The 23,714-nt window shown below is 40.1% G+C and overlaps 1 protein-coding gene across 1 annotated transcript; it reads left to right on the plus strand.

The window, feature by feature from the left end:
- Positions 1-487: 487 nt before the first annotated feature.
- LOC137325161 (protein Dr1) lies at positions 488-19,552 on the plus strand. Its single transcript, XM_067989940.1, has 3 exons — positions 488-767; positions 14,522-14,685; positions 18,326-19,552. The coding sequence occupies exons 1-3, from the start codon at positions 548-550 to the stop codon at positions 18,473-18,475; spliced, it is 534 nt and encodes a 177-aa protein (XP_067846041.1). The 5' UTR covers positions 488-547; the 3' UTR covers positions 18,476-19,552.
- The last annotated feature ends 4,162 nt before the right edge of the window (positions 19,553-23,714 follow it).

The raw sequence follows: 23,714 nt of genomic DNA on the forward strand, positions 1-23,714 counted from the left end.
CCCCCCCCCACTTCTTATAAAAGGGGGGGCCTAGAAACACAAATTAAAAAAAAGAAAAGAAAGAAAAATGGGTCGAACATCCTCCTTCATCGCCTGTGAAAGGGAGAGACTTTGGGAAAGACACTTCCAGCTGCTGTCGCTGGGTGGCAGCACCGAGCGGGGTGATGTTGACGCCGGAAGTCAGGCGATGGATCGCGGCTGGCTTCCGGCGACTGATTGAAGATGGCGCCGGAGCCGGGTGCGGAGGAATGAGCGAGGCGGACGGAAGGCAGGGTCTCGGATCGGCTGTTTTTCCCTCTCGGTGACCGGACTCGCCCGTGAGTGGGCGCGGAGCTGGAGCCCTGGTTGTTTGGAGGTTTAACGAGAGCGGCCCGAGGCCGGGGACTGGAGACGAGAGGAAGGCCGCTCGGGGAGGAGAGAGAGAGAGGGGGGGATTTAACCGTGAACCCAGCGCTGGTTCACCCCGTTAGACCGGGGCGGGCGGGCGGGCGGGCGGGCGGCTTTTTAAAACAAGGAGATCCAGTTTGAAAATTTATATAATCGAGTCATGGCTTCGGCGTCTGGCAACGACGACGATCTGACAATCCCCCGAGCGGCCATCAATAAAATGATCAAAGAGACGCTGCCCAACGTGCGGGTGGCCAACGAAGCCCGGGAGCTGGTGGTGAGCTGCTGCACCGAGTTCATTCACCTCATCTCCTCCGAGGCCAACGAGATCTGCAACAAGTCGGAGAAGAAGACCATCTCCCCGGAGCACGTTATCCAAGGTGAGGGCTGGGCTGGGCTGGGGGAGGGGTTTCTTTGCACTGCCCGGGTGGTCCTCCCGGGCACAAAGCGGTGACAAGAGCCGAAGGGAAGTAGCGCTGGACGTGTGTCGTGTTTCTCAGAAGGTGGTTTTTTTTTGTCAAGGGATTGGGAACGGCCGCGTAAATTCAGTTTGGATGCGGTATACCGGGGGGCGACGGTATTTAACAAGCCAGTTTCCACCCCGGTCTTGTGAGCAGCGTGCTATAAATTGATACTGAAAGCAGTTATGTGCTTTCTATATCTTCCGCTGTCATACAGTTTTCAAATTGGGCAACTTAAGTAACATTTAAAGCTAGACGCTTTCGCAATTCTAAGAAGGTCCTCCTTTTATGATTGTGATGAACTTAATAGAAAAAGTTTGCTAATGACAAGATAGTAAGCAAGACTTTGTTGCTTATGAAAAACAGGTTTAAAGCCCTTGTATGAATATGAATGGTGAAGGAAATCTGAGCCGTTACTACCAGAACATTTTGAACCTTGTTAGTTCGACTTAATTTGCTTGCCTATAAATTGCTTCAAACTGGATTCAGGTGCTACTGATGGTGAGAATTAAAGCAAATGTCATTAATTATGATTTGATTTCCATTTTTTAAAAACTGTGACTGCAGTGCTTCAAACAGAGAGAATTGATCCTCATCACTAATTGAATATTCTCTGTCATGTACCAAGAAATTTAAAGGTGCTCATTTCCGGTCTTCATTAGCATGAATGAGCAATTTTTTACATGCACTAAGTACATTGTGTTGCAGTAGGAGGGCTTGTAAAAATCTCTCTCGTTTACTTGGACAGATAATAGTATGAACTTGTCTTTTGAAGAAAACTGTGGCTCACCAGCATTCATGTGAACTATAAAGATGGGTGTGGATGCAAATACAACAAATTGGCCAGGTGCAGAAGGAATTAGTATGAAACGCCTTAATCCCATGAATATATGTTGAGTTTTGGTTTAAAAATCAACCTGAAATTCACCAAATTATATTTCTCAGCTCATGCATATGACTTAACTAATAAACTGAAAACTGCAGGAATGTTTGTGTGTACATCTGCAGTCTTCTGTAGAATAGGATCTGTTGGTCTGAGTGAGATAAATACATAGCTAAGTGTTGTTTGATCTGACTAATTAGTGGGTGATTTAATTTTGTATCCGGTAAAACATTCAAATCAAATATCTCCCTAATAAACGATTCCATTTCTTCCTGCACACTGGCCATCAATGTAGCACATTTACTGTCTGTAGCTTGCCATTAGCTTGCTTGATTTTGTTACTGACCAGGCACCATTGTCTGTACTGGATTACATGTAAATGAAAGGGGGCTGGGATCTTGTGAAAAATCCTTCTGTTTATTGAGTGGTGGATAGGCCCTATTTGAATCCTTTTTTTAATATATTGGCTTGACTCAACAGGAAGATGCCCTGGAGCTTCAGCCCATCTTTGGATGATTACAAAAATATGAGATATACAAGTAAAAGAGAAACTTAACTTACCAGGGAAGTTAGTTTGTCACTATAATATGTTTTTCTTATATCTTCCAATTCTGCCACTTTTATACATTTTCATCTCTACACAGACTGAGATGGCTTGGGCTGTACAGCTGGACCAGTGCCAGCAACGTTGCTTAGTGACAGGAGGCATGAATGAGCCTGCCAGCCATTTTCTCCCTTCACTGCTTCACTTAATAGTCTGGCTCAGAGATGGTAACATTTACACACTGAAGGGTCTTGAATGTTGGCCAAGATTTTGATATGTACTTGAATTCTAGTTCAGTGTTCTAGAGCTATCCAGACCACATAATGGGATATTTCCATCTTTCACTTACACCTCTCTGCCTCAGTCAGTAAAAGTAAAAAGTCTTTTGTAGTAAAAAAAACAGTGGTGATTGCAGGTCCCATATCTTTAGTACATCTTTAAGCATTTAACCATTGAAGCCAGTTTATGGTTCCCAGTGTGCATATGAGCACAGCTGAAGAGCAAATTACCTGTTTTTCACAGACTGTTTCTTTTTCAGCTGCTTTTAAGCTGAAAGTTGTTGAATATACCAAAGGCCGTGGAAATCGTCCTGTAAAAAGACAAGGTGTGAGCAAATGCAGCGTTCGTTTGCGATGAAAACAGAAAGTTTGGGTAGGTTTTTAAGAAGAACTGCCAAATCGTTTGGTTCTAGAAGGCAAGGTTTAAAAAAAAATGATCAAATGTGTGACTGGACTAATGAGGGTTTTGATTTTTTTTTCAAAAAATCATCAATGGTTCAACTGAAATCAAATGTGTTCATATTGAATGCATTAGTAACAACATTGTTGCCAAGATTCCACTATTTGTTTCCTAAGCAGAAAATGAAAAATAAATATAACTGGAATTTTTCAGTCTTACTGCTGTGTAAGAACTCTGCAGTTTTGAATTGGGTGGCAATATTTGCCTTCAAAATGAAAGCCTGTTGCACAGCAGTTTGAAGTCAACATTGAACTTTATTTGACAAAAATACCAGTTATTGCTAAGCACTGTTTGCATTGCTTGTAGGTGTGAAATCCAATTTTCCCTAATTTGGATAAATCTGTTCAAAACAGCTCAGCCTGCATGTGCAATGGCATATTCGGCATATCCAGTTGTGTAATGTGCATGAAGCATTGCAAGACCAATGACCGTGTTCATATATTTTTTAAGCACTTGCCAGCAGGGAGTCTCTGGGGGTAGTTCTGGTAACAGGGACAATGGGAGACAGCCTTGCAGTAGAAATACGGTTGTCAAATCTGTGAAAATGAGCCCAGTGGTCCTAGACATCAGTTACGTGAATAGCCAAATTTGGACTTGTCAGTCATAGCTAAAGCCTCAGTAAAAATGAATTTTTGATATTATACATGGAGACTTTCTGGAGAGATGAAATACATTAGTCCAGGCCTTGTTTCTGTAATGTCCCAGGACCAATGGAAATTGTGCTCCATATAATATTTTAACAGATCAATCATCTGGCTGCATTATTGACAGTGAAGGATTAAAATGCAAGGTTTTCCCAGGATTGTAGATTAAACATTGATCGTTTCAGACTTAAGCTCACACGTCTGCTTCTGTGCTTTTGTTCAGTGAGTGTCTCCTCCAGTGTGCAGTATTCAGATTCCCACTGGGCAAATTTAAATCTACTTGGTTATGGCAGAAATTTGTGTTATCTGCATCATTTTTTTTTATTCGTTCATGGGATTTGGGCGTCGCTGGCGAGGCCAGCATTTATTGCCCTTGAGAAGGTGGTGGTGAGCCACCTTTTTGAACCGCTGCAGTCCGTGTGGTGAAGGTTCTCCCACAGTGCTGTTAGGAAGGGAGTTCCAGTATTTTGACCCAGCGATGATGAAGGAACGGCGATATATTTCCAAGTCGGGATGGTGTGTGACTTGGAGGGGAACGTGCAGGTGGTGTTGTTCCCATGTGCCTGCTGCCCTTGTCCTTCTAGGTGGTGTCGAAGAAGCCTTGGCGAGTTGCTGCAGTGCATCCTGTGGATGGTACACCCTGCAGCCACAGTGCGCCGGTGGTGTGCTGCAGTCCGTGTGGTGAATGTTTAGGGTGGTGGATGGGGTGCCAATCAAGTGGGCTGCTTTGTCCTGGATGGTGTCGAGCTTCTTGAGTGTTGAAGCTGCACTCATCCAGACAAGTGGAGAGTATTCCATCACACTCCTGACTTGTGCCTTGTAGATGGTGGAAAGGCTTTGAGGAGTCAGGAGGTGAGTTACTCGCCGCAGAATACCCAGCCTCTGACCTGCTCTTGTAGCCACAGTATTTATATGGCTGGTCCAGTTAAGTTTCTGGTCAATGGTGACCCCCAAGATGTTGATGATGGGGGATTTGACGATGGTAATGCCATTGAATGTCAAGGGGTGGTGGTTAGACTCTCTCTTGTTGGAGATGGCCATTGCCTGGCACTTGTCTGGCGCGAATGTTACTTGCCACTTATCAGCCCAAGCTTGGATGTTGTCCAGGTCTTGCTGCATGCGGGCTCGGACTGCTTCATTATCTGAGGGGTTGCAAATGGAACTGAACACTGTGCAAACATCCCCATTTCTGACCTTATGATTGAGGGAAGGTCATTGATGAAGCAGCTGAAGATGGTTGGGCCTAGGACACTGCCCTGAGGAACTCCTGCAGCAATGTCCTGGGGCTGAGATGATTGGCCCCCAACAACCACTACCATCTTCCTTTGTGCTAGGTATGACTCCAGCCACTGGAGAGTTTTCCCCCCGATTCCCTTATTGCACTGCTAATTATGGGAGATAGTAAACCCATTTTTGCAAATGGTGGGAAAGGGAGATAGTTGTCCAGAAGGGAAAAAAAGTCTTGTTATTATAGTTGAGAGTTCTTATCTTCTGTCTGATCTATTGCACAACAGCTATAAAAGCCCATTATAGATAGGTACTGGAGGAAAATATGCAGCAATTTCTAGTTACATTCTGATCGTGGGTAGTTTGTGATAAACTGTTGACTTGTAGCCAATTTATGTGAATCAAAGCTGTTTTGAAAGGGCTTGTTTTTGTTGTCCTTCCTGCTGTTGCTGCTGTGGAATCCATCTAGTTTCTAATGTAGGGTGAAATTCAGCACACAATCAACAATGCAGAGATAATTGTACACGTGCAGTTGTTTGAATATTGCAATGGTAGCTTTCATTTCTGGCCGCTGCACGTTCCTGGGAAAGATTCGTACTGGCCACTAAATTGAAAGCTGCATTGCTGCACTGTTCAGGGTGGGTGTGCGCTCAGGGCAACTGCAGGCAGAAAAAAAATGGTAGCCAGAGGCAACTGTTGTGTTGTGCACCAGCTCTGCCTGCCATTGGTGAGCTGGGGGCTCGGGCAGATCACTTCTTGATGTCGTTCTTCACATTACTGAAGCACCCCCTCAGAGTTCAGTTATTTGCAGCTGCGAAAAGGAAAAATGTACTAGTTGCAGTGACTGGCATGGAGGAGGGAAAAATCATTTGCACTCTTCTAATAACAGAATCAACCCTTGTAATACAGAATTACAAACAGCAACGATCAAGGGGGAACAATCATTTTTCCTCCTCATTTCCACGGGTACTGGGAAATGGTAGTATCGCAGTGTACTTCTCCACCACTGCAATCCGTATCTCAGTACAGTACTCCAGTCAGTATCTCTACCACTGTAATCAGTATCACCAATATAGTACAGCACACCACATTACTGGACTGCCTCCAGCTCCATGGTGCCTTGGTCAGCAATCTGGCCATCCCCTGAAGCCATCTTCCTTATCCCCACGGCTAGCAATTATATCGTACCTGTTGGACAGGATCAGATTCTGCGGTTCCTTCTTCCCTGCCCCCACTAGGTTCCCCTACCGTGCTGACTATCACTCTCACACTCCTCTTCCTGTACACGTATCTATGTGGTGTGACTGTGTGCTGGAGTAAACAATCCAGATAATCCTCCCCCTCCTTTATGTGTCATTGTCTCTAACACGCACTTCAGCTCAACAATTCTTAGCCGGAGTGATCAAGACATGGACATTTCCCATAGGTGTGGTCACACAGGACAGTCTCACTGTTCACAAATTCCCACATTCTGCAGTCCCGACACACTGCCTATGCTGCCATTATCGATCTATATGTATTGATTGTACAGTAGTTTATCTATTTCTAGAGTTAATGGATTTACCTTTAATAATTTATGATTATCAGATGGATTTAATTTGCTTTCTTTTAGTTGCTCATATTGCAGAGTGTAGTTTTATTTAACCTATTTGTTTCTTTTATCAATATCAGTTTTCATTTTTAAAATATTTATTACTTAAAGCTGCTAGTTAGGTCTTTGCCCTTGCCTCCTATTTATTAATTTTTAAAAAATTTAGTAGCCCCTTAATCTTACATATAGTTAAGTGTTAAAGTTAGCACAAATAACTTAAAACTTACCTTTTGTTCCCTGGTTAAGTTACTTAGCATCTCCTTTTCCCCCTGCACTGAATTCCCGCTCTCTCAAAATTCCTGTTTTAGAAGTCTTCACTCTGTTCCCAGTTCAGCCCGTTAACAGCTCATTCAGCTGTGCTCTCGACTCTTCTTTGAATAGTACAAAGGGATTGTTTTATGTTCACTTGAGGAAATAGACAGAGCCTTGGTTTAACATCTCTTCTGCGAAACAGCATCCCTGATAATGCAGCACTCCCTCAATACTGTATTGAAGTGTTGGCCTAGATTATGTGCTCAAATCCTGGAGTGGGCCACTATTGAGCACATAATCTAGGCCAGAGTATAACCAGGGCGATTTGGGTTAAATTATGAGGAGAGATTACATGAACTAAGCTTGTATTCCCTGTAATATAGAAGGTTATGGGGTGATTTGATTGAGGTTTTTGGGATTTTGAAAGGAATTGAGAGGGTAGATAGAGAGAAACTTTTTCCGCTGGTGCGGGAGCCTAGAACAAGTAGACATAACCTTAAAATCAGAGCCAGGCCATTCAGGAGAGAAGTTAGGAAACACTTCTTCTCACAGAGTGGTAGAAGTGTGGAACTGTCTCCCACAAAAAGCAGTAGATGCTAGCTCAATTAATAATTTTAAATCCGATATTGAATGATTTTTGCTAGACAAGGCTATTAAGGAATATGGCGCCATGGTGAGTAAATTGAGTTAGGGTACAGATCAGCCATGACCTCATTGAATAACAGAACAGACTCGAGGGGCTGAATGGCGTACTCCTGTTCCTATGTTCCCCAACCTTCCAACTCAGGTGAGAGTGCCACCAACTAAGCCAAGCTGACACAGACTTTAAGTTGGGGCTATTTTTCACTGGAGCTGAGAAGGTTCAGGGTGATCTGATAGAGGTCTTCAAGATTATGAAGTCATGATTGAATGAATAATAACGCACTATTTCCATTGGTTGGTGAGATAGTATTGAAAGGGTGTGAATTTGAGATAAATCACAAAAAGAATTTAGGTAAGGAAAAATCTTATTTCGGTTGAGGGTATTTAGAATTTGAAATTCTCTGCGACAAACCATTGTTGAAGCAGGGTGCATAAATTATTTTTAAATAGAATTAGATAGATGCTTGAAAAAGAGAAATATTAAGGGGGCGAGTGGGATTCGGATAGGTGGCTCATGTGGGCCAAAATGGCAGTATAGACTTGAAAGGCCTGATTCTGTTCTGTAACATTCTGTGATTCTACGAGCACTGCCACATAATTCGGTTCGATTAGCAGTAGTGCTGCAATGTAAATGTGGAATAAGTTGGTTTTCAGAAGCTCCCCAATGTTTCGCTTGATCAGTGCACTGCCTAGTGTGGAACTGAGCCACATAGGCTAGGAAGATCCCAAGTTTGATCCCTTGTCTGTGCTGAGTTAACTGATCACAGCCAAGGGAACAGTTGGTGTGGTACAACTGGTCTCTGACTCCCTGTGGTGGAGAGGAAAAATCAGCCAAGATTCCTGCTTCTGATCTCTATCCTGCTGAAAACTTCATGTGTGGATGTCAGGTGAGAGTTGAATGTCTTGCTGTGATACTCCTATGGTAAATTAGTTTCCCTCAGCAAAAGTCAGCACCAAAATGGGGGTGGGAGAGAATAAAAATGGTGTTTGGCTGGTGGGTGTGCATTATATTGATGCAGTGCCACATAGGTTGTTCTACATGGCTGGTAAGCATGACATGGGTGGAGTGCTTCTGAAATGAATTGAAAATTGACCCAAACAGAGGAAGCAAAAGATGGTTGTACGTGGAGCTGGTCAGCATGGAAGGAGCTTAATGGCTTGGCAATGGAACAGAAACAAAACTGAGTTTGCAGATGATGCCAAATTGGGAGGAGCTACAAAGAGGCTGATCAAATACAGAAGGAACTGGATAGATTAGGGAGTTGGGCAGTTTGGTGCCAGGTGACGTTTAATATGGCCAAATCCAAAGTTGTAAGGTTGGGAAAGGATAATAGTGACAATATAAGCAAAATGATATTCTACAAGATGTGATACAGGAAAGGGACTTGGGGTACTGCTGGATTGATCGCTGGCACCATTAGCAGTACAGAGAGCAGATAGCATCTTGGGTTGTTGATCACACAGATTGTACAAAGCACTGGTCCAGCCCCTCCGGGAGTATTGCAACAGTATTATAAGAAAGACATCCAGGCAACTACATTGATAGCTTGGATTCGGCATAGGAACAGGAGCAGGCCATTTAGCTCCTCAAGCCTGTTCTACCAATCAGTGAGATCATGGCTAATCTGTGATCTAACTCCATATACCCGCTGTAGCCTCGTATCTCTTAATACCTTTAGTTAACAAAAATCTATCGATCTCAGATATAACATTAACAATTGTGCTAACATCTCCTGCCGTTTGCAGAAGAGAATTCCAAACTTCCACCACCCTTTGCATGTAGAAGTGTTTCCTAACTTCACTGCTGGAAGTCCTGACTCTAATTTTTAGGCTGTATCCCCAGTCCTAGACTCCCCAACCAGCGGCACTTGAGTTATGTGGAGAGGTTGCAGCAACTAGGAAGGTTTATACTGGAGAAGTGAAGGTTCAGGGATGAGGTTTTTATTTTAAGTATTCAAGATCCCAAAAGGGATAAACAAGGTTATGTCACATTCTACAAGAGACTATAGCCTCAAACTTAGAACAGTAAAAAGACTGTTTAGATTTAACTACATTATGCAGAGAATGGTGAATGTCATGAACGGACTGTCAAGGGAGGCAGTGGGGTTTGATCGTATCAACAAATTTGAGAGCACTGGGCAAAAGAAAATTGATAGTGGTATGAGAGGTATTGTGGGATATGATATTTCCTAGACACTGGGGCTGGCCAAATGGACTGCAATGGTCTTGTCTGACCCTGTGCATTCCCGTTTCTATGTGCATTAAACTTCTGAAGTCTGTTTTGTAGTTTGAGTTTTTCAAATCTAGGATCCATAGATATGGTTGTGGTCTTGAATTAAACAATCTTGTGGTTTCTTACTTTTGTTTAAAATCCATGTTTGATCTTGTGAAATATTGATGACAAAAAGCACATTTGGTGAACGGCTAATAAATTAGAACTAAACCCCACATGGGATTTATGTTGTGCTATTCATCACTGAGGGTTACTTGTCATCTCAACTTGAGTGATTACATTAACTTTGGATTATAATTAGAAGAGACTGCTTTTGAAAGTGGGTTTGCTAGGAGTTATGTATCTGTTCATTCACCTACATATACAAGATGTGGAGATGCCGGTGATGGACTGGGGTTGACAATTGTAGACAATTTTACAACACCAAGTTATAGTCCAGCAATTTTATTTTAAATTCACAAGCTTTCGGAGGCTTCCTCCTTCCTCACCTGAGGAAGGAGGAAGCCTCCGAAAGCTTGTGAATTTAAAATAAAATTGCTGGACTATAACTTGGTGTTGTAAAATTGTCTACATATACAAGCACATAGAAGTGCAAAAATTGTTTGAATCTTCATATGAAATCTCTGAAACTCACATTTAAGGATACTCTTACCTAAATTTAGTTGGTTCAATAAATACATGTAATAGTAGATTTGCACTTGTCCTGACATATTTTTAACACAGATAAACAGATGTGTGGTTATTTTGATCTCTGATTTTAGCTTTAGTAGGCAGAATTAATGCTCTTTGATACTAACACTTAAATATGCGGCAGATACTTAAGTGTTTGCTATATTTACCTATCTTTACTTCACTGGAGGACCATTTAAATTCATTATATAAATTGCTCCTCAGTGAGATTTTACTGTGTCTTATTGTGTGCTATAACATTTTGTAGTGATATCTGCAGCCGAAACAAACATAATTAACTAGTTGTAATTCCAGCACTTGTATCGCACAGAAGTTAGAGAGTTGGCTTCAGCTAACCAGCTTAAAACAGGTGTGCACAATTATAGATGGTGATAATTAAATTTAACCACACGAATGAACTAAAAATACAAAAAAGTACAAACTGGTTGTTTTAATCAAATCAATTCTTGACTGTTTTTAAATGTACTCAGAATATTTAGAACCAATAATTTTTGGCAGGTGATTGAGGGTATTCCACTATTTAGAGATTTTTTATGGCATGAATAGCTTTTTTTTTAAAAGCTTGTCAGCGACACTCATTTTGGTAGTTCTTTAAGAAGTGATGGTGAAAAAAATGCAGACCGTGGCTGAAAGTCTTCATTAACGCATTGAAGGCTTTTAAGTGCATTTTTGTATCTGTGCATATATGGCCAGCGGTCAAACTGCATCTTGCAGTCTTAATTTTAAAGTGTTATCTGGTGTGGATCTTTATTTGATCTGTCATCACTTGATTTATTTTTTGCACTGTTTATGCAGTGTTAACTTCCAGTTACTGTTGCCTCATTTGAAACATTACTTCTGCACTATTGCTTTTGCTATGTTGAATTGATGGGAGTGATGTTTACACTTGCCGTATTAGTACTGTGCAAAACATTTAGTAGTATACAATGCAGTAGTTATAAAAGGCTTGTTTTGTAATGGGCTGAGTTTTGCCTTTCTAAAGGCACAAAATAACCTGCTAGTACACTAGTCTTCATTAGGTTCCTTATACTCTAGCTGAATAATGCTGACACAATAAATGCATGTAATAGATTTGCACTTGTCCTGACATATTTTTGACGCAGATAAACAGATGTGTGGTTATTTTGATCTCTGATTTTAGCTTTAGTGGGCAGAATTAATGCTCTTTGATACTAATACTTAAATATGCAGTGGATACTTCAGTCTTTCCTATATTTATCTATCTTTACTTCACTGGAAGCCTATTTAAATTCTTTTATATAATTCTCCTTAGTGAGATTTTACTGTGCCTTATTGATGTGCTATAACATTTTGAAATTATTTCTGCAGCCAAAACAAACATTACAATTGACTAGTTGTAACTCCAGCACTTGTATCGCACAGAAGTTAGAGAGCTGGCTTCAACTAGGCAACTTTAAACAGATGTATGGCAATTACAGATAGTGAAAGCACAAAGGAAAATCAATCTATTTATTCAATATAAACCCAGTAAGAATGTATGTTCTCTCCCAACCACCCTTTGCCCAGCGAATCAACTTATAAAATCCTTGTTCTGGTCTTTAAATCTTTCCATGGCCTCATTCTATCTGAGCGATCTTCTCCAGCTATACATTGAGGCTGAAATTCTCAACTATTTGAGCTTTTCTTTTGCTCTTCAAGTTTCAGCTTGTCTAATACTCCTCCCTATGATACCAGAACCCTATCAAGCAACCTATAAGACTTTTAAGGTGATTTTATGATTTAATAATGTTCAAATGCTGTTTGTTCTTACTTTGTCTGAATGAACCATTGCTACCCAAAATAATACTTTCATTCTGAAATAGTATGGTAGTGAGTTGTTGGAAATTGACATAATGTTACTATATTTTAATAGAATTCTTATTCAACTAAAAATCAAACAAATTTAAATCCCTTGGCTTGAATTGTTGACCCCTTAGGGTTTTGAAATCATTGCCAATTTATTTTGAAGATAAGATTTTTTTTTCTCTTCCTTCCAATTTTTAACCCTTTGGGCACTGCTGCACATCCCTTGTTGGGTGTAATTATGCTACGGTGACAGTGAGTGACATAACTAAGAGCACAGAGTTTTGGAAATTTGGCGCATGAAAAACACATCAAAGTTGGCCAGGTTGTGCCTGATACAACCACATTCATCTTTGCATTTCTGAACCTGAATTGGCTGGAAAGCCAGACTTTAGGGCTGGTTTTTCAAACAATGAGACCAATTTCTCACTTCCAGAAGTGAGAACTTGGGACACCCAGGAATCAGGTAAGTGAAGTATTTAAATAAATTTTTTAGAAATGGTGTAATATTGGAAATATTAAAATTTAAACATGGAGAAGTGAAGTAGAAGGTAGATGTATAAAACTTATTATTATTTGTGTGCTCTAAGACTGTGGGATTAATAAAGTACAAAAGCTAGTGCCGAGTAAATTCGGTACTTTGATGGGATTTGTTTTAGTCGTGAGCTGAAAGCCTTAAAAATGGCTGCCATCAAGTGCCTGGAGTTAAAGGTGGAATCTGGAATTTGAAGTAGTGGTTTTAAGGAGGTGTGCCATTTCACCGGTGCGTGGCTAAATTACAATTTTTTATCACTCCCATCACTACCACCACACAACTATAACCACCCTAGTGTAATATGGTTTAAAACACTTCAGATACAAGTTAATTACTAAATCAAGAATTGTTCTGGGCTTTTCAGTTCAAAATGATGTGAAAATTTCGTACAAACACAAAGTCATGAAATCCTCATTAAAACGCTTTCAGTGATTTTCTTCACAAATTTTCTCTCCTCACCTCCTCAAAGTGCTTACTAATGCTTGGGCATGGTAACCATTCAATACCTCACCCACATGTATATTCTTCATGTGTGACCCCAGACAGTGAGTGTCCACCGGACGTCACATTTGAGCTCAGTCCTGTCCTAGATTGGCGCATGTATTTTACATTGGGGGTCAGTGGATATCAAACTGGAGCAGGAACCCCATGGCTGATTTACTCTTATTTCTCTTTCCTCGTCTCACCAACTGGAGCGCTGAGACCAAATACTGCCCCAATTGAGGTAAGGTATCTCAGCACAGATCAGATTCAAACCTGGTCTGTATGGCTTGATATCAAAACCAGTAGGTCATGGATACCCAAATCTTTTGTCTTTGTCAGCATAAGTGTATGCAATGGAGCCTCGGGGGCCATAAAGTTTAAATCCATGTTCCCATTAATTTGCATACACCACAAGTTGTTGATACCATTCGACCTTAAGTGTTCTGATTTGGGATTTATCCACCAATGGGTCAGTAATGCTCAGAACAGTCCTCTCTAAACCTCTAGGCCCACAAAATTCAAATGGAACAAATCAGAAAAATCAGCACAAATGGGATTGAGTTGACTGGGTTTTGGGGACTGGATTGCCTGAGCTGGGGATGTATATGGTCCATGGGCAGCAACTTGATCACTCCTGTGCTAGGACATCAGGGAAGCTGTGACTGAGTGTTGAGAACCAGCTTTGACCAAAAACTGAAAACAGAATTGTGTTTTCTAGCTGTAAAAAAAATTGCATTTATAAGGCAGCATCCAACTGGAATTTCTTGTATATACTGAGTTTGCGGCAGTTGGCTTTATATATTTTTTGGCTGATCATTGCTAGAATTGCAAAAGTTCTTCCCCTTGCATTTCTTGGCACTTTTTTTAACGTTACGTTACATTACATCCACATTTTGTGCTTTGGTTTGACTTTTGACTTCTATGTTTGGGAGAAAGAAGCAATAAAATAGGTAATGTGGGTTTTGTTTTACGGTAAAGGGGCTATTTGTGAGTTGGAGAAAGTGTTCACATCACAATTTCATAATTTGGTTTTGGAATTGATCTTTGAATTTTGTCAGACACCAAGAAAGATATGGATGGAGGTGGAATTATAAAACGAGCATTTACATTTGTGAAATCTAAATTGTCTCTGTAACTGAAACTTAGAAATATTGAGTCCCATAAATATGTTGTAGACAAGAGAACTGCAATCAAACAATTGCCTGAAAAGTGAGAAAATGCTGGAAATACACAGCATGGTGGTCAACATAGATAAAGAAAGTTACTGTGTTGGATATAGATCCTTTCAGTTGCTGCGCATTTCCAGTATTTCCTGTTATTTCAGATTTCCATCCCTTGGCAGTTATTTTTCATTTGGTACGGTATACATAAACACAGAAGGGTAATTATTATTTTTATTTTGTTTTAGCCCTGGAGAGTCTTGGGTTTTGCTCTTACATTAGTGAAGTAAAGGAAGTCTTGCAAGAGTGCAAAACAGTAGCATTAAAGAGGAGAAAAGCAAGCTCACGTCTAGAAAACCTCGGCATACCAGAAGAAGAACTACTGCGCCAGCAACAGGAGCTATTTGCAAAAGTAAGTGGAGTATTTGGAAGTAAGTTGTACATGGCCATTAGATAGCAGTTATGATTTATAAAAACTTATTTCCAAAATGTAACAACAATAATCATGTTCTATAATTTCTATAGTATTGTATTGTTAAAGATTTATAATAAATTTGTAGCAGAAGATCTACCATGAAGCATTATTCTAGTTTGTGTATTTTTGGTCGCTCTAGGTTTATTTATACACTCTGCCTGTACTGTTCTCATGCCTCTGACCCTCTATTTTCAACTGTTGGGGGAGTGTCAGACTAAGGGAGATGTTGATTAAGGCTCCACAAGGGCCATTGCTTGGACCTCTGCTGTTTCTAATTTACATAAGTGAACAGATGCTGTAACCAGTTGTAAGCTTGTCCAGTTTGCAGAGTACCAAAATAAGCAGTCCGGTAGGGACAGAGGATGCAAAGGGGATTGAGATTAAATCTGCAATTTGGCAGAAAAATGATTTTTGATACAATTATGAATTATTATATATTGGGTGAAAATGAGTGTTTTAATTCAGTGTTATTTTTCCCTGGGGGATAAAAGTTGAACTGTCCAGTAATTCAAATTAAGCAATTTAAATGGAACAGCACAGGAGCCTCTCTGCATGATTTCAATTTGAATTAAGCAACTTCAAATTGAGAAGAGTAGATTGTAGGTGTACAATGAATGGAGTAGAATTAGTACATGGAGACTTTGAAAGGGACTTGGGCGTTAACAACAATGGCTTGCATTTATATTGCGCCTTTAACGTAGTAAAACGTCCCAAGGCATTATTGAGTAGACTTATCTCCTTCATTCTGTAGACAATGTGATTGAGCAGTTAATAAGTACAAATCAACAGAAGTTAAGCTATGGCTTTATAATGCACTTGAGGTTTTGTCACCACACTAGGGAAAGGATGTACATGCATTGGACAGGAGCAACAAAATGATTCCAATTGTAATGGAATGAGGTGTGATGGTGGATTAGAGAAGCTGAAGCTGTACAATCTAGAGAGAAGGATGAAGAAGCCTCGTGAGGTGCATAAAATTTTACTTGGTATAAATTAAATCCAGAATATATTATTTAAAAGCAGGACCACAGGGCATCAAGTTAAATTCATGAAAAGTAAATTCAAAACCATATTAGAATTTTTTTTTTTACTCAAAGAGCAATAAATGTTTGAAATCAAGTACATTTAAGGGAGTTCAAAGTGCAGTTGGATACTAGGCTAGGAGAGTTTGGGTACTGGAGGAACGAGCTTGATGGGCTCAATTACCAATTCTTGTACTTCACTGATTCTGTGCTCTCATTGAAGTGGCTAGGAGGATTGAACCTATGATTTTTGTTTCCGCCTCCCTGTGGAAAAACATCTGGCCTATGTTTTGTACCTTTCTCTGGCAACGTGGTGAGATTGGGAGCTCCCCATGTGGGGACTCTTATCACAGACCTATTCATGATGCAGTGCTTTTGTTATGATCAGCCTCATTTTTACACAAAATATGTATCCTAGTAAACTAAGTTGTATCTCTATTTTGATACGTATAGCTATTGGCTAGAAACACTGATGCCTGGCATGAATTTGTTTCACTGCACCACTGTGAGATCAAAGCTTCTTTCATTTAGGTGTACAATAACCAGGGAAAGCGCCTTTAATTATCTTGGCCATACCGTTAAATGAATGAATACGATGGAGTTGCTTCACATAAACCCTCCTGTATATTCAGGGCTCCATATTAACTCTTTCTTTTAATGTGTTATATCACATGAATCACATCACTTGTGCCACTATTAACATTGTAAATGTAAAAAGAGCAATTTCTACCTAATCTGAACTGATATTAAAAGGTGAGATTATTTGACCAGGTTTCCAGATCCAAACTTTACATGTGTGAACAGATTAATTTAACTTGAGTTTGGAATTCCTGATGCTATTCTAGAGGAATACAAGAATTTGTATATTGTTGCCATTTAGTTAGTTGGAGGGAAGTGTGCAGTGGTGTCCCCCAAGGGTTGATGTTGGGACCACTGCTTTTGTTGATGTATATCAATGACCTGCACTTGGGTACACAGGGCATAATTTCAAAATTTGCACATGACACGAAACTCAGAAATGTAGCAAACATTGAGGAGGATAGTAATAGACTTCAGGAGGACATAGACTGGTGAAATGGGCAGACACATGGCAGATGAAATTTAATGCAGAGAAGTGTGAAGTGATTCATTTTGGCAGGAAGAATGAGGAGAGGCAATATAAACTAAATGGTACAATTTTAAATGGGATGCAGGAACAGAGAGACCCAGGGGTATATGTATACAAGTCTTCGAAGGTGGCAGGACAAGTTGAGAAAGCTGTTAAAAAGGCATACGGGATCCTTGGTTTTATGCTAAATCTTTATAAAACACTGGTTAGGCCCCAGCTAGAGTATTATGGCCAATTCTGGACACCACACCCCTTGTTGTACTCCAGTTGTCACCCTACATAAACTGCAACTTGTCTCAAACTCCCCTGCCCCCGTCCGATTCTGTCCTGCTCTCTCATCACCTCTGCCCTCGCCAGCCTTCATTGGCTCATGGTCCTAGTGCATCAAATTCCAAATCCTTGTCCTTGCCTCCTGTCCCTCCATGGACTTTTCCCTCCCTGTTTATGTAACCTCCTCCAGTTCTTGGTGCTAGAGTGTGCCCTCTGTTCTGATTCTGGCCTCTTTGCATAGCCCCCCCCCCCCCCCACACATCCACTCAGTTGCTGAATCACACACTCTGGAGTGTTCTCTTCATCTAGCCACCTTTCTTAAAACGTAGCTCTTGGATAATACCTCCAGTCACCTTCTGTAACTGTTTCCCATCATCATTTGGTGATCTGTCTTCACCTGTGAAACTGCTTTTGGAAGTTCTATTATGTTGAAGGTACAATATTAAAGTTGCTTGGCTGGCCAAAAAATGAGACAATTTAACTTTCTTGGCCTAGTATAACTTGCTTTTCTATAAAGGTACGACTAATTTCAAAGCAAAAACTGCAGGGCAAGAACACAGACTGGTCTAAAGAAATTGTTCCTGATCTAGTAGGATTACCTAACGAACATTCCAAGATTCTTATCCTACAAAACATTTCTATCCCCTCAAATCCTAGGCGACCAACTTGGAAAGTATCAGTACTCGTCAAAAGTAAAATAAATTCTCTGGAGGAAGAGAGAACTCAGACTTGTATATGTCTGGGTCTAAGTGACCCAGATGATGCAAAGAACAGGCTCCAATATCAAATTTGGAGTCTGCAAACACTAGTTCAAAGGAACAGTTTTTTTAGAACAGTCTGAACTCTTGCTCTGCAATTTCTACATTATAAATTAATTTACTACTAAACAGAATTGAAGAGCACGTTATATGCAGGTGTTTGTGTACATTATTGTTTTGTTGTTCATAAGCATATTTTGTGATAAACATAGTTCCCCATGTCTTAATTTGTTACGGTGTCTTCTTGCCACCCCAACCTGCCCATGCTCACTTCTTGCCATTATGTACTAAAATCTGATCAGCTGGATCATTGAAAGAGTATTATGTTGTGCTTCTGTCAGTCTGACCTCAAAACCATTTGGCAGACCACCAGACCATGTTTCTGTGGGAAGCATTTACAGACGTCCTTATTTTTACAGGCCAGACAACAGCAGGCAGAATTAGCCCAGCAGGAGTGGTTACAGATGCAGCAAGCAGCCCAGCAAGCACAGTTAGCAGCATCAGCTGCAAGCAATCCAGTCAACAAAGCGGGATCATCGCAAGATGAAGATGAGGAGGATGACGTGTAAACTTCACCAGCAAATGACTTTGTTCTTTTACTGCACATTAATAATGACTTGACCTGTCTGCAATTTCCAGCTTCGTTCACAACTTTGCAGGCTGGCTACTGGTGTCAGAGGGTCGTTGGTCAAGTCACAAGTGTCATGTATTTTCGTGTGTAACAACCAATCACTTTTATTCTATATAGAAGTGCACAGGATCGGAAGTTTTCAGAATATTTAATATGTACACAACAGGTGATCAGAATTGGGAGCAACAAATCAGTGCAGTACTTTAAAGCTCCACAGCCCGTTTCTTGTGTCCTTCTGAAATTCAGTATTGTTACTGCTCATGAATCTGAGAGTTAATGCTTCAGTTTGTGTAACCAGTTGCTTCCCTACTGTTTAATACTGAAAGCAAATTTATTAAGTGGCTTATTTAAGTTTGCAATTGAAATGTTTTTTTAATGTACAATGTAACCAGGGGTCAAAACTGACTTTAAAAAATCACATTTAACCTGCCCATAGTTCATTTTCTTTTTTTAAAAAAAAGTCCAGCTGGGTTCACAGAATTTTAGAGAGTAACCTTATTAACTTTGATAAAACCATCAACAGATCTATAGTAGGCTGTTTAGTCTTAATTTTAAGTGGCACATGTCCTTGCTTCATGGTTAGTTTTAACTCCTGGATGTAATGTAAGCTCTATTTCCAGATGTCAGGCATGAAAACAAAACACATTTTTGTCAGCAGTTACAGTACCAAAGAGTGAATTCAACAATGGGAAGATTGACCAACAAGATGGGGTACTTAGCATGTATGTTAACTGCTACTTAAATGTTTTAACTGTTTTTGTACTGTAATGTTTCATGTTCTTTAAGATATATACATAACTGTTAACTGTTTTGGGATTGACAACAAATTTCACAATAATATATCTGTGGGAGATTTCCAATGCGGAGTGTATGTTTTTTTAAACTGCATTGCGAAGTTGATTGTGCTGGTTAATACGTAACTCTTCCATGGTGCTTATCGTTCTATTGCATTTTTCATGTGCTATTTCTCTTAGCAATAAACAGACATGTTTTTATAAAACAAAAGCTAAAATTACACTTTTTGTTTTGGTGTCTATTTCAAAACAGTATTGCTACATAATTTTGTGACTGATTGTAAATTTATAATCAGTATTCCAACAAATGCCTGATTTCCTTTTGGAAATGCAACAAATATCCAATTAAAAAAAAAATCCCCCCCCATTACTACGCTATGACTCATTGCCAATCTGAAGTAGCAAGGAAATGACTAGCTCAACTCTAGCTGCAAGGCGTTCTGAGCTTGCACCTCCAGATTTAATTAATTGTTTTTTAATTAATTGAATGGGTAACAGTCCTGGGTCCTATCAAACAGCAGTTATGGTGCTAGTGTACATAAGTTGCATTGAGTTATACTTACTTAGTTATGTGTTTTGCAAGAAGGTAGCAGGACAAGTTGAGAAGGCTGTTGAAAAAGCATATGGGATCCTGGGCATTATTATTAGAGGCATAGAGTACAAAAGCAAGGAAGTTATGCTAGACCTTTATAAAACACTGGTTAGGTCTCAACTGGAGTATTGAGTTCAATTCTGGGCACCGTGCTTTAGGAAGTACATCAAGGCCTTATAGAGGGTACAGAAGACATTTACTAGAATAGTGCCAGGGATGTGGGACTTCAGTAATGTGGAGAGACTGGAGAAGCTGGGGTTGTTCTCCTTAGAACAGAAGGTTAAAGGGAGATTTGATAGAGGTGTTCAAAATCATGAACGGTTTTGACAGAGTAAATAAGGAGGAAATGTTTCTAGTGGCAGAAGGGTCGATAACCAGAGGACACAGATTTAAGGTGATCGGCAAAAGAGCCTGAGGAAACATGAAAGGGTGGAAGCAGATTCAATAGTAACTTTCAAAAGGGAATTGGATAAATACTTGAAAGGAAAAAAAACTACAGGACTATGGGGAAAGAGCAGGGGAATGGGACTAAATGGATAGCTCCTTCAAAGAGGCACGATGGGCTGCCTCCTTTTCTGTACCTACTATGAAGTGCCATCATGTCAATTTGGGTAATACAGTTTTAAGTTCACAGCAGAATCTTGGAACTCCTGCCATGACTTGTAACATAACTTTGAATGTTATTGATATTTGACCGTTTATTTGTGCTTAACCCATACTTGCATTAGGAGATTTAAATGTAATTCTTTTATCTGGAGAATATCCTTGGTGTGAAAGTGTAATTAGAAACTGAAACCCTCTAAATAAATCCAATAGTTTTGCATTGCCCTTTTTGATATTTTATGTATTTACAGCAACTGAACTAAAAGTAGTAATAACACAACTACTGATCCCATTGCATTCAACAAAAGGTGTCACCTAACACACATAATTGGATGAATTAAGAACATAAGAAATAGGAGCAGGAGTAGGCCATCCGGCCTCTTGAGCCTGCTCTGCCGTTCAACAAGATCATGGCTGATCTTCTACCTCAACACCATTTTCCTGCACTATCCTCCTATCTCTTGATGCCTATAATATCTAGAAATCTATCTAAGGGTTTTGAATGTACTCAATGACTGAGCCTCCACATCCCTTGGGTAGAGAATTCTAAAGATTTCTCTTCATCTCAGTCCTAAATGGCCTACCCATTATCCTTAGACTGTGACCCCTGGTTCTAGACTCCCCAGCCAGGGGAAACATCCTCCCCGCATCTACCCTGTCGAGCCGTGTAAGAATTTTGTATGTTTCAATGAGATCACCTCTTGTTCTTCTAAACTCTAGAGAATACAGGCCTAGTCTACTCAATCTCTCCTCATACGACAATCCTGACATCCCAGGAATCAGTCTGGTGCACCTTTGTTGCACTCCCTCTATGGCAAGTATATTCGTTCTTAGGTAAGGAGATCAAAATTGTACACAATACTCCAGATGCGGGCTCACCAAGGCCCTATATAATTGCAGTAAGACATCTTTACTCCTGTACTCAAATCCTCTTGTAATAAAGGCCAACATACCATTTGCTTTCCTAATTGCTTGCTGCACCTGCATGTTAGCTTTCAGTGACTCACATACAGGGATACCCAGGTCCCTTTGAACATCACCATTTCCCAATCTCTCACCATTTTAAAAATAATACTCTGCATTTCTGTTTTTCCTACCGAAGTGGATAACTTCACATTTTTCCACATTATATTCCATCTGCCATGTTCTTGTCCACTCACTTAGCCTGTTTATATTCCCTTTAAGCCTCTTTGCATCCTCTTCACAACTCACATTCCCACCTAACTTTGTGTCATCAGCAAACTTGGAAATATTACATTTGGTTCCCTCATCCAAATCATTGATATAGATTGTGAATAGCTGGGGCCCAAGCACTGATCACTGCGGTACCCCACTAGTTACAGTGGACCTGAAAAAGGCCCGTTTATTCCTACTCTCTGTTTTCTGTCTGTTAACCAATTCTCAATCCATGCTCGTATATTATCCCCAATTCCATGCGCTCTAACTTTGTTCACCAACCTCCTGTATCAAAAGCCTTATGAAAATCCAAATACACCACATCCACAGGTTATCTATTCTTCTAGTTACATCCTCAAAGAGGTCCAATAGGTTTTTCAAACATGATTTCCCTTTCATAAATCCATGTTGATTCTGCCAAATCCTATTATTATTTTCTAAGTGTCCTGTTATCACATCCTTTATAATAGATTCTAGCATTTTCCCTACTACTGATGTCAGACTAACAGGTCTGTAGTTCCCTGTTTTCTCTCTCCTTTCTCAAATAGTGGGGTTACATTTGTTACCCTCCAATCTGCAGGAACCATTCCAGAATCTATAGATTTTTGGAAGATGACAACCAATGCATTCACTATCTCCATCGCCACTTCTTTCAAAACCCTGGGATTTAGATAATCAGGTCCTTGGGATTTATTGACTTTAATTTCTATTAATTTCTCCAGTATTTTTTTACTAATACTAGTTTCTTTCAGTTCCTCATTCTCGCCAGACCCTTGGTTCTCTAGTATTTCTGGGAGGTTTTTTGTGTCTTCTGTGAAGACACAAAGTATTTGCTTAATTTCTCTGCCATTTCCTTATTCCCCATTATAAATTCTCCCTTCTCTGTAAGGGACTCACATTTGCCTTCGCCAGTCTTTTCCTTTTTACATACCTATAGAAGCTTACACAGTCTGTTTTTATGTTTCTCGCTAATTTACTCTCATATTCTATTTTCCCATTATCAATTTCTTGGTCCCCCTTTGCTGAATTCTAAAATGCTCCCAATCCTCAGGCTTACTGCTTTTTCTGGCAACTTCTTATGCCTATTCCTTTGATTTAATACTATCTTTAATTTCTCTTATTAGCTACAACTGGACCACTTTTCCTGTTGGGTTTTTGTGCCTTAAATGAATATATATTTGTTGCAAATTATATGTTAATTCTTTAAATGCTAGCCATTGCCTGTCTACGTCATACCTTTTAAAGTAGTTCCCCGATCAACCACAGCCAACTTGTGCCTCATACCTTCATAGTTTCCTTTGTTTAGATTTAAGACTCTAGTTTCGGATTGAACTACATCACTTTCAAACTTAATGAAGAATTCGATCATATTATGATCACTCTTCCTTAAGGGCTCCTTTACAACAAGATTATTAAATTACCCTTTCTCATTGCACAATACTAGATCTAAAATAGCCTGTTCTCTCGTTGGTTCCTCAACGTACTGATCTAGAAAACTATAGGAACGGGAGTAGGCCATTCAGCCCCTCGTGCCTGCTCTGCCATTTGATAAGATCATGGCTGATCTGTGATCTAACTCCATATACCTGCCTTTGGCCCATATCCCTTAATACCTTTGGTTGCCAAAAAGCTATCTATCTCACATTTAAATTTAGCAATTGAGCTAGTATCAATTGCCGTTTGCGGAAGAGAGTTCCAAACTTCTACCACCCTTTGTGTGTAGAAATGTTTTCTAACCTCGCTCCTGAAAGGTCTGGCTCTAATTTTTAGACTGTGCCCCCCTACTCCTAGAATCCCCAACCAGCGGAAATAGTTTCTTTCTATCCACCTTATCCGTTCCCCTCCCCTTAATATCATAAACTTCGATCAGATCACCCCTTAACCTTCTAAACTCCAGAGAATACAACCCCAATTTGTGTAATCTCTCCTTGTAACTTAACCCTTGAAGTCCGGGTATCATTCTAGTAAATCTACGCTGCACTCCCTCCAAGGCCAATATGTCCTTCCGAAGG

Source organism: Heptranchias perlo, chromosome 9 (genome assembly GCF_035084215.1).
Source record: "Heptranchias perlo isolate sHepPer1 chromosome 9, sHepPer1.hap1, whole genome shotgun sequence".
Classification (NCBI taxonomy): domain Eukaryota; kingdom Metazoa; phylum Chordata; class Chondrichthyes; order Hexanchiformes; family Hexanchidae; genus Heptranchias; species Heptranchias perlo.